The 17,077-nt window shown below is 34.5% G+C and overlaps 1 protein-coding gene across 38 annotated transcripts in view; it reads left to right on the plus strand.

Moving 5' to 3' along the window:
- CCDC102B (coiled-coil domain containing 102B) overlaps nt 1-17,077 on the plus strand; it is a 428,597-nt gene that overhangs the window by 283,294 nt on the left and 128,226 nt on the right. For 37 of the 38 annotated variants that reach the window (XR_010151991.1, XR_010151987.1, XR_010151988.1 and 34 more), the window contains one exon: nt 5,329-5,499. The exons of the other annotated variant lie outside the window; for it this stretch is intronic. Coding sequence is in view for 31 of the 37 variants with exons in the window: in XM_054671830.2 (XP_054527805.2) it covers nt 5,329-5,499 (171 nt within the window). In the remaining 6 variants the exon portion in view is untranslated. The remainder of the gene's footprint in view (nt 1-5,328; nt 5,500-17,077) is intronic. 38 annotated transcript variants of the gene reach the window in all.

The raw sequence follows: 17,077 nt of genomic DNA on the forward strand, positions 1-17,077 counted from the left end.
TGCTATGACTAAACTCAATCTTCAGTAGTTCATGTATCATATGTACAATTAATTCTAGATAGAGAGCAATATCCTTACATATAACAAAATAAACTAATGCCATAACCACATATATAATTTAAAGCATTCCATCAAATATTTCACATCATTGGAAACTGATTCAATCTATTTGAGAAACTAATAGTGTATTACTCTATTAAAATATGTATATATATACAATCACAATTTATGTGTTTCTTTTCTATATCAAGATCTGAAATCATGGAGATCTGCTTATAAAAGAACTGTGAATTGTATGTACTGTCAGTTATATAGATTTAGATTTACAGAGTTTTACATGCTGACAAATAATCTTTAGTACCATATATTTTTATACATATTTTCTGTTCAGATTTTTCTCTTTCCAAAATATGAATATATGACATAGTAATTATGTATTTTTTACCATTAAAGCATATTAGAATAAGCTTGTTCTGAAGTACATAGAGATATTTACCATCTACCTAATTCTCTTTTCAAATGCAAACCACTAAATCTTCAAATTAGGATTCATTTTGGATGCTTTCCAATAGTACATCTATATGCAAGTTATAAAAGCTACTGCGATTTTAGATAATAATAGCATCTAACATATTCATTGGATTACAGTGTATGATCCTATATACCTTCATTATTTACTGTAACACGTATGGAAAGAACAAAATGAGTGTGTGGGGAGATTCCCATCACTTTTCTATCACAAAATTAACAGAAATGAATGGATGGTAGCAAAGGCCATAGCTTTGAGATTTATTTATTTATTTATTTATTTATTTATTTATTTTGAGACTGAGTCTTGCTCTGTTGCCTTGCTGGAGGGCAGTGGCAGGATCTCGGCTCACTGCAACCTCTGCCTCCTGGGTTCAAGTGATTCCCTGCCTCAGCCTCCAAAGTAGTTGGGACTACAAGCACATGCCACCACACCAGGCTTTTTTTTTTTTTTTTTTTTTTTTTTTTTGATATTTTTAGTAGAGACAGGGTTTCACCATGTTGACCAGGCTGGTCTCAAACTCCTGACCTCAGGTGATCCACCCGCCTCAGCCTCCCAAAGCTCTGGGATTACAGGCGTTAGCCACTGTGCCCAGCCTGCTTTGAGAATTAAAGAAGAAATCCATTTCTTCCCCTGAAAGTAAAATAGAGAGGATATGAATTAATGGATCAAAATGTCAAATAACTTGTCAAATCTTAAAGATAAGTCCTCCTGATAACAAGATGAACACCAGCTCTGTGATATTGTTTTGGTAAAATGAAAGTGTAGGATTAATTTTAGTTAGGTTGGCCATAAGCAATTTGCATAGCTCTCTGATACTAAATAGGAAAATATTATCTCTAACATGGGATTGTCACGTGGATTTAGAGAGAGAAGGTATGTGAAGAATTTCTCATAGGGTAGGTACCTGGGAAGCATTAATGCCTTTAAACTGATTTTTTAAAAAATCACTTTAAGCTGATATTTTAAAAATCACTTTAAACTGATTTTATCAATTTAGACTGATTTTTAAAACATCTTTGCATTAAGGAAGCAATGTATTTTTCTCCTTAAAGTGAAATCCAGTTCTTACCTTTATTAAGAGGCACTCTATGAACACAGTTAGAGTATGTTAAGCTATGAGTTTGGCTCTAAATATAATTGGATATAGTTTCTCACATAACAAAAAATACCAAGGGTCTGCCAACCCCAGGTGTAAGCAGGACTCCCCCAAAGTCTCAGATTGTTGTTGTAACTCAAGGCACATATATCTTCCTTGCATATTTTTAAGTGATAAACATTTTTAAAAAATTATTTCCCACTCAGGGATACTTTTTCTCTTTTCTCATTACGCAGCTAAGTTATATCCACTTTCCTAATATAGTCACTGACAAGAGGAAAGCTTATTAGAATTGGCTTGTACCAATGGTTCTCAAACTTTATGGTGAATCAGAAACACCTTGAGGACTTGTTAAACCCACAGCTTCTGGGCTCGAGCCCTGAGTTTCAGATTCAGTAGGTCTTGAATGAAGTTCCCAAGTGATGCCGTTGCTGCTGGCTTGGGTGTGACTTACTGAGAATATAGTTTGACAAATACATACATACCTCCTAGGCCTGAGAATAAGTTGATATTCTCTGAGCAAATGACCAAGCTGTAGAACATGAATGCCAGGGCTCTGCTTATTAAAATGGCATATGGCCGGGGTGGAATTTGCGTTGACCAACAAAGATGTCTTTCCTTCCTTCCTTTTGGTCATTCCTTCCTCTTTCCTCTTTCCTTGTATGAACACTGAAGGCTTATTGCTTACTCCTTTTAAGTCACTCTAAGTAAATTTTATACACCTAATGACAAAGCATTAATGATATAAGAAATAATTTTGCTAAAGCACAAGGTCATGTAATTGTAACTAGGTGCGTAATTCCGGAGAGAAAGCCATCAACTTGCAAAGTTATAACTTTCCCATTAAGCTCTGAATTATTTGTGCAGCAAATTCTTTATGTCTGACAGATCAAGAAAGATCTTTTTTTAAATGTTCCATTGTTGTTCCAAATAATAGAATTGTGCTCCCTATTACATGTTTCTTTGTAAAAGAATATGGTATAGAACTTGACATTTGAAAATTGTATCCTGAAGAGAAGAAATGAGAAATCTGTTTGCATTTTAAGTGTGATGTGTGGTATAATTCAGCAAACTCAGTGATGGTGCATAAACGACAGTGTTACTGTGAAGCGATTGAAGTGACAGGGCAAGCTCACCCAGAAAATGAGTTCGAGTATCCTGTCTAGCTGCCCAGACCAAATCTGTCTGTTTCCAGCTGCCTGTTGGCATCATTAAGGTTTAAATATCAATGGCTGTGATTTTGACTCCTATGGAATGAAGGGGCAGGATTTGCAGGACAGAAACTAAAAATGTCCCCTTCATTTGACGCTCATGTTTTCAGTGGATACTAGGAGGTGGACGTTCTTGAGACAGGCAATAGTTGATAGGCATGGGGGGCGTTCTCTTCCATTCAAACTCCCTGCTTCCTAAGAGTGAGGACCAGCATTTTCTCTGCCAGGTCCTGCCCTGCATCCACACCCTCACCCCACCTCTTCTGGAACTCGGAATGCTGGGATTCACAGAGGCCAAGAGCCTGCGACTAATCAATTGTGTCAGATCAAAAGTCGCTTTATATCAGCTTGTTTCTTCTAATACCATACACTTCACACAGTTTTGCATTTTGCTTTAACATTCTGGACATCTCTTCATGTGAATATACAAAAGGCTGCCATATTATATTGAAGGGTTTAATGTTTTTTTCTTAAATGTAATCAGGCCCATTTCAGGGACATTTAGTTTCCAATATTCACTGTAAATACCAGCAACAACAAAACAATGCTGAGACAAATATTCTCATAATCACAACATTTCACACAGCTGTGCGTATATCTGTGAAATACATTCCTGGAAATAGAATGGTTGTGTCTGACTTTATGTGCATTTTTAATTAAAAAAAATATTGCCAGTGTTTCTCCATGAATGAATCCTTATTTCTCCACATTTTACTGGCAGATTACCTTACCATACTTAGCCTTTGCCAGTCTGAAGACATCTTGATTTTTTTAATTAAGCTTTTTATTTTTGATATTTTTAGATTCATATGCAGTTGTATAAAATAATGCAGACAGATCTGGGCGTCCCATACGCCCAGATTGTGATGAGAACATTCTCATCACAAGGTTCCCTTTAAGCTACCCTCACATGTACCTTACCCTCCTCATACCCTGTCCTTAACCCCTGGCCGCCACTACAATTTTCTACAATATCTATAATTTTGTCAGGTCAAAAATGTGACATAAATTCGAATTGATGTGCCTCTAATTTGAGAGATACTGAATATATTTTTTTGTTATATGCAAATTATATACTTACTGTGATTGAATTTATCATTTTGTGATCTCATGATTTGGGATCATACTTAGGAAAACTTCCCCTACGTGATGATTAAAAGAAAAACACCACATCCACATTTATTTTCCAATATTTTATGGCTATTTTTTACTTTTGGATCATGAATTCATCATTAGTATTACTAATGATTTGAGATGTGAAAATAATTCCACTTTCAATTTCTACCTAGACATCCTAACAAAATTAACAATGCATTTTTTTATGATTGCCTTTTTGTGATTTTTGTATATAAAGTAATATGACAGCATGTTTTAGGAAACCAAAGAAATATCCTTGGGTTTTCCTACAGTATTATAACATTATGAAGAACCAGAGGCTAACTTTTTCTTTATAGTTTTAATAAAGTTTTTTTTTTTTTTTTTTTTGGTTTTTTTTTTTTTTTTGAGACGGAGCCTTGCTCTGTCGCCCGGGCTGGAGTGCTGTGACGCTATCTCGGCTCACTTCAAGCTCCACCTCCCGGGTTCACGCCATTTTCCTGCCTCAGTCTCTCGAGTAGCTGGGACTACAGGCGTCCGCCACCATGCCCGGCTAATTTTTTGTATTTTTTTTTTTTTTTTAGTAGAGACGGAGTTTCACCGTGTTAGCTAGGATGGTCTCGATCTCCTGACATCGTGATCCGCCTGCCTCGGCCTCCCAAAGTGCTGGGATCACAGGCGTGAGCCACCACACCTGGCCCCAATAAAGACGTTTTCTATAATGATAGTACAATTAATTTTACACTGTAAATTTTAACTAAAAATGAGAAACGATATTAATCTGAGGATAATTATTGTAACCTGTTAATTTATATAGTGTATGGTGTTAATTATAACAAGACTGATTTGCAGTCTAATCACCCTATGATAGATTAATATCTTTCTTTACCCATGATGGGTCCTTGCTGCAGGTTTCTGAGCCTGGTTCATGTGGTTTCAGAAGATGTGGCGGGTAACAACATGACTACAGCCTCACAAAACCTATTTTCTTCAGAAAATAATTAAATCATGTAGTGTGCTAACTTTTAGCATCTGCTGAGTTAGTGGATGATCAGGATGAACAGCTCTTTTTGCATGCATTTATATTATTTTATTTATGGTTATGTGATTTCCTTATGGGGGAAGGTTACATAAAAACTACTTTTGTGTAAGGTGCAAAATAGATCATTTACAAAACAACGTAAAGAGTGCATTGTATTTTAGTCACATATCTTTCATTTATAGTCATATACTAATTATAATATCTGATTACAGAAATGTAGAATTGCAAATGAAGATGATGGCTCATCTAAATTCTTCCTAAAATGTTTTTCTGTTTTGTCAAAAAAGTTGCCATTCTTCTGATTTTATCAGAGTAGACTATAAATAATGTAATTTTTGTTTTCCTTTGAAAGGAATTACTGAACCTTCAACATGCCTACTATAAACTAAGCAGACAATACCAGGCAAATATTGCAGAACTGACTCATGCAAACAACCGAGTGGATCAAAATGAGGCAGAAGTAAAGAAACTAAGATTACGAGTGGAAGAACTAAAGCAGGGACTCAACCGAAAAGAAGATGAGGTACTACTTTATGAGTGAACACGTGCTGGACAGCTTCTAAATCGTATTTTAGAGCATATCTAAAGATTGTCTCCCTTATTAACATATGGCATTAATGGGAATATAAATATTCATATCTTAATGACTGAAATCAATTTAAAAAGAGTAAGGAAATAAGATCACACAGACAATGTGCGCATGTTTGTGGCGGTAATAGTATATGTTTTACGAGTGCTCTATAGTGTCAATACTTCAGCATGACCTTGTGTGCACGCGCACGCGTGTGTGTGTGTGTGTGTGTTTAAATATAGGCACAGTATCATTAAAGCTTGGGTGTTTTAAGATTTAAGCATCTATATCAAAAAGTGTGATATATATTATTATTTATTATATATTTTCAGCGTTCTTTAGTGTTCAAAAGAATCTAGGTACTTCATTTTGTTTTGTTAGGTCAACTCAATAATGGTTTATAGAATATTTTAGAAGTTCCTGGAAGATAGATATCTCGGTGTAATATCTTCATAGCACACAGTTACAACTGTGGGGGTGATTTCAGCTGCAGTTACAGACAAAGTTTTTTTGTTTTTGTTTTTTTTTTAAAGAAACACAGTCTCAAATGTCACTGATTGTGGGACTGTCACCCGCAGTAGCATTCTTTCAGGTGGTTTTCCAGTCAGTGTTCCTGCTCCTGTTGGACAACTATTCAGGCAAAACCCATAGTTCCCTGGTTAGAAAGACTGTTTCTATATAATGAAAAACAGTTGGAAATAAAAAAATAAGCAGCTGAATTATTTTTCCATGGAGTAATTTAATAATCAAACATACTCCACATTTTGAGAATTTGTTTTTAGTAAAAACAATTCCAATCAAGCAAACTGGATTTTCTTCTCTAATAATATTATATGGAAACAGAATCAATCATTCCACAAATGAGGCTCACACACTGTCCTCTGTGCTTTCTAGTGGCTCTTGGCAGGCGTTTCGTCCTTGTTATGTCTCTTTTTATGAAGATATTTATGTACTTTGTAATGATATTCATGTGTGGTGGGGCTGGATGGTGGAAGAGTAAGTTGGAAGGGGAATATAGTAGGAAGGCTCAAGAATGTGATTTTAGGTTTTTCATTTTATTTTAGTCATTATTTTGTGAATAATTTTAACATGCAAGTATTTGTTGTAGGGGGTGGGGTGGTGGTGATGATGGTGAATAAATCTTTGTTTTTGTCAATATCGGCTTTAAGATATCACCTGAGACTAAATTATTGGTAAGGAAATAATTTCTTCTAGGGTTCGTGGACTAATGAAGTGCTAGTCTCCGAAGATCTGATTCAGAGTGTAATTGTGCAATTTAAATAATGAGCTGCAGTCTTAAGGAGGGTAACATTATTTGTTCCTCCATGTAGGATTATATTTCCCACATCATCAATGTCAGGTTTGGTCATGTGATATTTGCTTTGCCTGTACCTTATGTGAAGGAGCTGTGCATGCCAGCGCCTTTAGAAGCTTTGAGAGCGGACACAGGGCTCTGGCGTGTTTCTTTTTTTATATATATACATCTTTTCTGTCATGTCTCACGTCCTGAGGCCACCATGTCCAAAATATGCATGATTCTCTCAGCGATCCTGAAATTAGGAGGACATAAAGCTATGCCTTTGCTGACCCAAGATGGAATCTATATGGGTAGAAAGTCGTGTTTATTGTTGGAAGCCACTGAGATTTGGAGTTGTTTGTTGCTACAAAAAACAAAACAAATTTAACTTAGTTGAAGCTGACTGGTATGGTCATTCAAATAATTTTAATAACCCAAATATTAAAATAGATGACACTGCTCCAATACAAGAACAACCTCTAATGAAAACAATATGCAGATTTTTCAAAGAACTGAAAATGGAACTACTATTTTATCCAGCAATCTTACTCCTGAATATCTACCTAAAGGAAAAAAAAATTGTTATATCAAAAAGATACCTGCCCCTGTATGTTTATTACAGCACTATTCACAATAGCAGCCATATAGAATCAACCTCAATGGATTGTGCCCATCAGTGGAGGAGTGGATTAAAAATATGATCTATTCGCACAATGGAATACTATTCACCTACAAACACGAATGAAATCATGCCTTTTGCAACAACATAGATGAAGCTGGAGGCCATTTTTTTTTAACAGAAAGCACTCAGACACAGAAAAGACAAATACCACATATTCTCACTTACAAGATGGAGATAAATAATGTGTACACATGGAGATAATGGAATGACAGACAATGGCGACTCGGAAAGGTGGGGTGGAAGGAGGGTAAATGATAAGAAATTACCTCTACGGTAAAATGTCCATTATTCTGGTGAAGGATATACTGAAAGTCCTGACTTCACCACTGTGCAATATATCCATGTAACAAAATTACACTTGCACCCCATATATTTGTTCAAATAAAAAAAGAAATAGCTTTGTAAAATAAAAAGTAGGTGGTAAGAAAATATGTTGATGTCTGGAATGATGGAATCTAACATTTGATACATTAGTTTCCTGTAATACACTGGAAAGCCAGTAATTTACAGAATGAGCTTGTGATTTTTAGGTGAAAACATATGAACTAATATTACTTGTTTGCTATTGGTGCATTTTGCAAATGCTTAAAAAAAAGTGAACTCAGAAAAGAATTATCAAGTTTTCAAAGAGGTATATAAGGTAATATAGAAATTTAAGTAGTTCTGTGACTTCCTGATTGTAAGAGTTGTAAGACCACCTGATTTCCATTTCAAAAAGGTAAAATATATAAATTAGGATGTTTTTGAACAATAAATGCCTACTAAAATTGAGCTTTGTGGCAAGGACCAAATCATCAAACCTAATGCTAAAGCTCTGAATCTATTAGTTTCCTGTAAATTATTTATGCTGAACAAAAATAGTGTAGGGATAGGAGAATAAGATTGTGACTCTACCAGAACATCTTATATTCAAGGTAACTGTAAGTAGCTCAAAGATAGAGAAATGTTTCTAAAAGTATTACTGATGTGAATATTGACCTATGAAATTTATTGGAATCAAATAGGAAAAAAAAGATTACTAAGTCATTAATGGATATTATACTGGTAAGTGAGCTTCTAGTCTGGGCTAAAATAGACTAATTTCTCAAGATTAACATAATCCTTTGTTCCTCCAAACTTCCATGAGAATGAAGCCAGCTGAGCATGCTCTCAACTCCCTGTGAGAGAATATTCTCCAATGGCAAATTCAGATATGGTCACAGTATCTAATAAAACTAGCAGGACCTTCTAGAGAGTAGAGCTAAGGAACATAGAAACTATAGACCAGGCAGCTATTTTCAGGGAGCAGAACCCAGGCCAAATACAGGAATATTTTCCATGGTCAGTATAGGTGCCCTTGCAACATCTACCAAGTAGATTCCATAAATGTTTTCTATTTCCACTTTTTATGTGGAAGCATTTATAGAAATTTTTCTGTCCTAGTTTCACTATAGTATATTGGGCAAGCATGTGTGTGTGTTGGGGGGGCGGGGTGGTACTTGCTTTATTTAGTACATAGATCTCTAGAGCAAGAACAGACATATATACTGAGATTCGATATGGAGATAATCACGAGGTGTTTTTTTGTGTGTGTGTGTGTATTCTAAATTTATTTGAAGGGAAAAAAATAGCCTGTTGAATCTTTCTGTAAGTGATTACATTTTAAAAATATTTGTAGGCATTCCAGAGAACTATAGAGTCATTGAACTTTGAGGCTAATGCCGTGTTTGGAACGTTGCTTGGGTACCTTGGTGAGGGAGTAAAAAATTTCAAGTGAAGAAGGGAGAAACACAGTTTGTGACGAAGTGAGTGGCCTGCACTATACTGTATGTGAATGAGAGAGAGAGAGAGTGTGTGTGTGTGTGTGTGTGTGTGTGTGTGTGAGAGAGAGAGAGAGAAAGAGAAAGAGAAAAAGAGAGAGAGAAAAAAAATTTGCCGTTCTTTGCTGTGGGAGGAATATATTTCCCAAGCATGAATGGAGGCATGGTCCAATAACTTGTTTGGCAAATGGAATGCATGCCGCTTTCCAAAAGAATTTAGGAATCGTAGTATCACAGGGAGAAGTAACTGGGTATATTTCACATTTCACCTAGAGGTAGGTGTATTGAAATATATGTTTAACACACAAAACCTTATAATTTTCTGTACTTCTAATCGAATCAATTGATTACCACAGAAGACTGACCCAAAGCACCATTAACTCACTTGCATATTTTAATGTGTATTATTTGATTGCAGTTGTAAGGTAACCAGTTTTTCTCTGATTAAAGGTCACCACTGTTTCGGATAGTTAGGAAAAACAATCTTAATCATGAAAATAAAATTTTACTTTAAATAGCTATTAGCATCTCCTCAATTTGATTTCTCCTTGAAAGGAAAATTATGTTAGTTTTATTGCTGAACTTTTCAATTTAATAGTAGCAAATTCTTCAGCTTGCAATTAGTGTTTAACTGGAACTGTCAAATAGGAAGTTTTCAACTGCCACAGGTCAACATATTTTAAATAAATGAAAATAAGATAGTTGTTCTCTGTACTGTAGAGAGACTAGAATAGTATGTACTTGGGCCATAGGAAAAAATCTGGGATCTAATTAAATAAACAAAGAATTTCTTTTTTGGATGAGTTGCTTATTTTAAGCAAATTTATAAAAGTATCTAATATATTTGTTAGAAGGTGAACATTCATCCTTCATCATTTTACTAAAGTTCTTTGAATACATATTACATTATATAATGGCAAATTTTTCTTATTTTTATTTTTATTTTTGAGACGGAGTCTCCCTCTGTCACCCAGGCTGGAGTGCAGTGGTGTGATCTTGGCTCACTGCAAGCTCTGCCACCCATGTTCATGCCATTCTCCTGCCTCAGCCTCTCAAGTTGCTGGGACTACAGGTGCCCACCACCATGCCTGGCTAATTTTCTTTTTTTTAGTAGAGATGGGGTTTCACCATGTTAGCCAGGATGGTCTCGATCTCCGGACCTCGTGATCTGCCCGCCTCAGCCTTCCAAAGTGCTGGGATTACAGGCGTGAGCCACCGCGCCCGGCCAATTTAATTGTTATTTCATTATCATAGCACAGGTTCATGTATACATCCACATTAAAATATCAAAATAACCGACCACTTTAATAAATATGATGCAAAACACCAGCCTGATAAAAAATATAATAATGCAATAAGCAAAACTTATAGAAAAAGGAACCTAAACTGAAATCACAAGGTTAAGTCTCTAGTATCTAAGAGGCAATGAGTGCAACTTAAGCAATTACAATGACACTTGACTCTCTGCACTACAGAACTAGTGTCAGGAAGGCTAAAGGACAGATGAGATAAAGTTTTCCTAAGAATATTATACATTTTATTAGGAAATAGCATGCAAAAATAGATAAAGGGGAAAAATCAAGTCAATTATCACCCTGCCATGGTAACGTGTTACCTTAGTGTGTGGACTTCAAATGCCTAGGTAATCTTACACACAATTATAGTCACTGTTGCAAATAATATTATATTTTGCTTTATGAATCACTATGACCAGTTTTATATTGTTTTGTAGTATTCATAGTTGGCATTTCAAGAATGTAATATGTATTTCCTTGGGTGTAAATTTCTTTAATCAGTCAGTCTTCTCTTGATAAGGTCATTGGATTTTTTCCCAATATAACTCTGCCATAACTTATTTTATGTACATACCTTATTTTCTACATCGGGAAAAAAAGTTTTCTAAGTGGAATTTCTTAGCTAAATGATATAAATATATATGGCTCTTAACATTTACAGTACGTATTAGCAATCTTCTTTGGTTCTCAATGATAGGTCAAATTGTGGAAATACTGACTGTATCTAATGGAGAATATTAACTGCATCTTAACTAATATGAAAGTAAAGTAAACCTCAAAAGATTTATTTATAAAATTAAAAAGGGTTTAATCTCTCATCTTTCTGTGTTATTAATAAGATTTACTTTTAGTTCCAGTTTCTTTTTTAATTAATTATTTATTTACTTATTTGTTTATTTTTGAGACATGGTCTCACTTTGTCACCCAAGCTGGAGTGCAGTGGGGCGATCTTGGCTCACTGAAGCCTCAACCTCCCAGGCTCAAGCAATCCTCCCACCTCAGCCCCGCAAATAGCTGGGATTATAGGTGCATGCCACCATGCCTGGCTATTTTTTTTTTTTTTTTTTGTATTTTTCTGCAGAGATGGGGTTTCTCCATGTTGCCCAGGCTGGTCTTGAACTCCTGAGCTCAAGTGAGCCACCAGCCTTGAGCTTCCCATAGTGCTGGGATTACCGGTGTGAACCATCTTGCCAGGCCAGTTTCTTTCTTTCGTGGAACTCTTTTTAAAAATTTTAACTTTTAGGAATCGTAATTACATTTATTTTTAAATCTCTTCCTACCTTTAATTTTTGTATTTTAACTTTTTAAATAAAAATTATACATATATTTAATGTGTATAATGTGATGATTTGACATAAATAGCAAACTAATTACCAGTCGAATGCATTAGCATAAACTTCTCCACATAGTTACATGTATTTTCATAATGAGAACACCGAAGATCTACTCTAAGCAAATTTATGGTATACAACACAGTATTCTTAGCTGTAGTTGTCATGCTGTACTTTCAACTTTTAGAAAATATTCATCCATATAAATGAAACTTTGACCGACATCTCTTCATTCCTTCCCTGCCCCCTGCCCCGGGTAAACACCTGTCTACTCGCTGCTTCTAGGAATTTGACATTTTCAGATTCTACATATGAACAGGATCACACTGCATTAGTCTTTCTGTATCTGGCTTATTTCACTTAGCATAATGTCCTCTAGGTTATTCCATGTTGTCACAAATGGCAGAATTTCCTTCTTTTTAAGGCTAAATATTTCTCTCTCTGTGTGTGTGTGTGTGTGTGTGTATCTCATAACTTATCCGTTTCTCTGTGTGTACATGTATCTCACAATTTATCCCTTTCTGTGTGTGAGTGTATCTCACAATTTATCCATTTATCCAACAATGGACACTTAGGTTGTTTTCATATCTTCGCCGTTGTGAACATGTTGCAATGAACATGGAGTGCAGGTATCTCTTTCAGATACTGATTTTATTTCACATACACACACTTGCGTATATACACAATGTGTATATACACATATGCACGTATATACATGCACCTATATATATATAGTTTGTATAAATTGCAGGATCATATGGCAGATCTACATTTTAATTTAAATTTTTTTGGGAACTCTTATACTGTTCTCCATAATGGATATACCAATTTAGATTCTCACCAATAGTACAAAAGGGTTTTCTTTTCTCTACATCTTCACCAGCTCTTGTTATTTTCTGACTTTTTGATAATGGCCATCTTGAAAAGTGTGAGGTCATGTATCATTGTGATTACAGTTTGACTTTCTCTGATGATTAGTGATGTTGAGCATCTTTTCAAATACCTCTTGACTATTTTTATTAGTTAGATGTCTATTCACGTATTCTGCCCATTTTTTAACCAAGTTATTTTTGGGTATTTTTGCTATTGAGCTGTATGAATTTTAAAATGAATTTTAATATGAACCCTTTATAAGTTATATGGCTTGAAAAATGTTTATTTGTATCTTTAGTTTGCCTTTTCATTTTTTTTTCTGTATAGAAGCTTTTTAGTTTTATGCAGTTCCAATTCGTTTATTTTTGATTTTGTTCCCTGTGCTTTGGGTATCATATTCAAAAATTTATTACCAAGAATAATGCCAAGGAGATTTTTCCCTAGGTTTTCTTCTAGGAGTTTACAATTTCAGATCTCATTTCTAAGTCTAATCCATTCTGAGGTTATTTTTGTGTGTGGTGCAAGATATGGATATCCAGCTATCCCAACACTACTTGTTGAAGGAACTGTCATTTGCTCATTGTATATTTTTGGTGCTCTTGTCAAAAATTAGATGACCATATATTGATGGGTTCATTTCTGGTTCTCTATTCCATTCATATATGTGTTTGTTTTTATGCTGATGCCATATTGTTTTGTTTACTATCAATTTTTAACAAGAAGTGAAGAAGTTTGATGCTTCAAAATTTCTTTTTAAGACTACTTTAAGATCTTTTATGGTTCCAAGTGTATTTTGAGCATTTTTTTCTATTTCTGTGAAAAATATCATTGGAAATTTCATAGGTATTGTATTGAATCTGCAGATAGCTTTGGGCAGTATGGATATTTAAACAATATTAATTCCTCCATTTCATGAACATGAGCTATCTTTCTATTTAATTGTCTCTTCTTCAATTTCTTTTATCAATGTCATAGTTTTCTAAGTCCAAGTCTTTCATCTTTTTGGTTAAATTTATTCCTAAGTATTTTATTGTTTTTGAATATGGTATTGTAATTTTCTTATTGTTAGTGGGATTGTTTTTTATTTAATTTCTTTTTCAGATAGTTTGTTTTTGGTGCTAGAAACACAACTGGATTTTGCAGGTTGATTTCTTATCCAGCAACTTTACTGAATTCATTTATTAGTTTCAACAAGTTTTTGGTGGAGTCTGTAGAGATTTTTACATATTGCATCATGTCGTCTAAAAACAGAGATACACTTACTTCTTTTCCAATTTAGACAGCTTTCATTTCTTTCTTTTGCCTCAGTTGCTTTTGCTAAAACTTCTAGTGCTATGTTGAATAGAAATGACAAGGGTGAGAATCCTTGTATTATAACAGATCTTGGAAGAAATTTTTTGAGTTTTCACTATTTATCATGGGGATTTTATAAATGGCCCTTATTGTGCTTGGGCAAGTTTCTTCTGCACCTATTTTATTTAGACTTATTATCATAAACAGGTGTTGAACTTCATCAAAGGCATTTTCTGCATCTATTGAAATTATGTATTTTTTACCTTTCATTCTGTTAATGTGGTATATCACATGAATTAATTCGTGTGTTGAAATTTTTTCCCCTGGTGCAAAATTTGTACTTACCCTTGACTTGCTTTCTCTGTGTAGTTTTTAGTAAAAATATATGCTTCTATAAATAAGAGGATGTTCAAAATATCTAGTGAATTGCTTTGTGTTAAAAGATATATAAATTGGTTTAACTAGCTCCTAGCTGCTAGATGCTTATTATTCACAAACAAAACTGCATAGGATGAGATTTAGCATATTTTATAATAATTAAAATAAAAGTTCTATTTTGAGTAAGAGGAAGAAGAATCACCTAACTCTAAGATGGCATTCATGCTTTAAGTAATCCATTGTCATCTTCATTGAACTAAGATTTATTGAGCTAGGTGCACTGTACTGTTCTAGTGGAAGAATTTGGAGATAAATATTCTTGATGTAAGGGTTAAAGTCGAATACAGTGATATTAAAATCTGGCTGAACTATAGTATCATTTTGGAAGATTAAAAAAATAATACTCAAGTGCCATCTCCAGAAAATTCAGTGCAGTTGTTGTGGGTGGGTATTGTGCATGGGTGCTTTTAAATAGCACCAGGAATGATTCTATTAGGTTGGTGTAAAAGTAATTGCCGTTTTTGCTATTTCCATGGCAAAAACCACAATTACTTTTGCACCAACCTGATAATATCTAGCCAAATGTCAGAACCGACAGTCTAATGAAAGAGGTTGCCACAGTCAACATGCAAATTAATAACTGTGGTATCCTTTGAATGCATATATTTGTGGCGAGAGATTGTACCAGTAAAATATAAAGAAAATGACTTGCTACCAAAAAGAGGTTCTTATCATGGTTTATATCTGTTAACATTGTTATGTGCAAAATTAATTAGTGTAATACATCTTCTAGATTTGAGATAAATTCAAACAATGAAAAATAAACATGGGAAACATAAGATACAAGATAGTATTGAGGCTCTTCAGTTCACACTCAAAATGTTAGTGTTTTGCTAAACACATTATTGGTATGGCTTTACACTTAGCAATTATCACCTTACAGTTACAGCTTAGCTAATTCTGGCTTCACATTTTAATGTCTTTTGGTGTCACAAAGGTGAAATTTTTCAAAACTCTGATATCATCGGCAATGATGAATGTGAGAGACGTTTTGTTTAAACTGACAGAACATTAATTATCTAAGTTAATATCCGGTTTTTAAACAGTTCTTTATTTGGAAGGACACAGCATCCTTTTCTAGCACTAAATCTATTTCTGTTAAATCTCATTAATTTGCACCCTGCTGATTTTAAGATTATGAGAATAGCGATAGACTAAAATTCACTTTTATCTATGAAAAAGATGTAGTAAGTGTTTTAGGTAAGATTAAAAAGAAATCAGAAAGAAGCCATCTGCAGGTTCACATGGGGACACAGACAGTGACAGTTTCTAATGAGATCATCACACACCCAGGAACCGAATTGATTTGTAAAAACCAGCCGGTTCATGTAATATTTATTACTTCCTAACCTCTATATTAGGTGTTGGAATATACATGATTTCTTCCAAAGGAGAGCTTTTTAACGTTGTGAGAGATATTCAGTCCTAAGTATATACAGTTGAATGTAACAAATGTCAAGATGGCGGTATTCACAGGATACAGCAGAAACAATTTGTTGTGTTTCTTTTCGTTTAAATGCTCGACAGCTATTTGGGATTATTCCTTTTAATTATTTATTGTCTGACACCCCAACTGGAGTAGATGGGCAAGGACGGTAGCAGCCTGTGCCTCTAGCACTGCCAGCTCTGTCGTGCTGCCCAGAATGAAGACATCATAGACAAAAGTGAACACATGTCCAGCAACCCAGTTGCCATTTATTTTTAATCTAACAATTCCAATAATTTCATTCTCCCTGGTGTGGATGATTTGTACGTTATTGCTTCTTGCCATTCTTTATCTTGCTCTTGTTCTTTACTTTACCAACCATGGTCCAGCAGTTCTGCTCCTCTTCATAACTTGACTTGAAAACCCAAACCCATCAAGCGAGGCTTATTCTCAGCTAAAACTTTTTGAGTTGTATATGAGTAGAAAATGTCCCGAGTAAAATAAAGATGTTTTAAGGACGGGTTATATGGAAAGACTTAGACCATGGTCTTTTGTTAGCTTTGCCTCCCCTGTAACTCTAGGCAGCATTTATTAGACTCATTATCCCTTAGCCTATATATATATATATACACATATATTACATACACACACGCGTGCGTGCGCACACACACACACATATATATGGGCCACACACATATATATATGGGCACACACACACACATATATATGGGCCATATATATATGTGTGTATGTGTATTAGTTATATATAAATATATATATATACACACACACACAATATACTTTTTTCTTTTGAATAATGTTGGATAATTTGTTACTTCTCATTCAGTTGTATTACTGTTCATTAATTTACGAGTAGGTATAAACATTATGGAAGCTACATAGACCTCATTATATTAGAAAAAATTTGCAACTACTCAGCAAAGAGCAATATTTTTTTTCCTTCTTTTTTACCTCCTTTGTAGTGCTCTTGGTGACCAGAGTTGAATTAATCTTGGCACAGTATCAAGTTATTTCTTGGCACATTCATTGTTCCATGCAAATACATTCTTTTTATGTATTTATGTGTTCCCTTTTA

This window comes from Pan troglodytes, chromosome 17 (genome assembly GCF_028858775.2).
Source record: "Pan troglodytes isolate AG18354 chromosome 17, NHGRI_mPanTro3-v2.0_pri, whole genome shotgun sequence".
NCBI lineage: Eukaryota > Metazoa > Chordata > Mammalia > Primates > Hominidae > Pan > Pan troglodytes.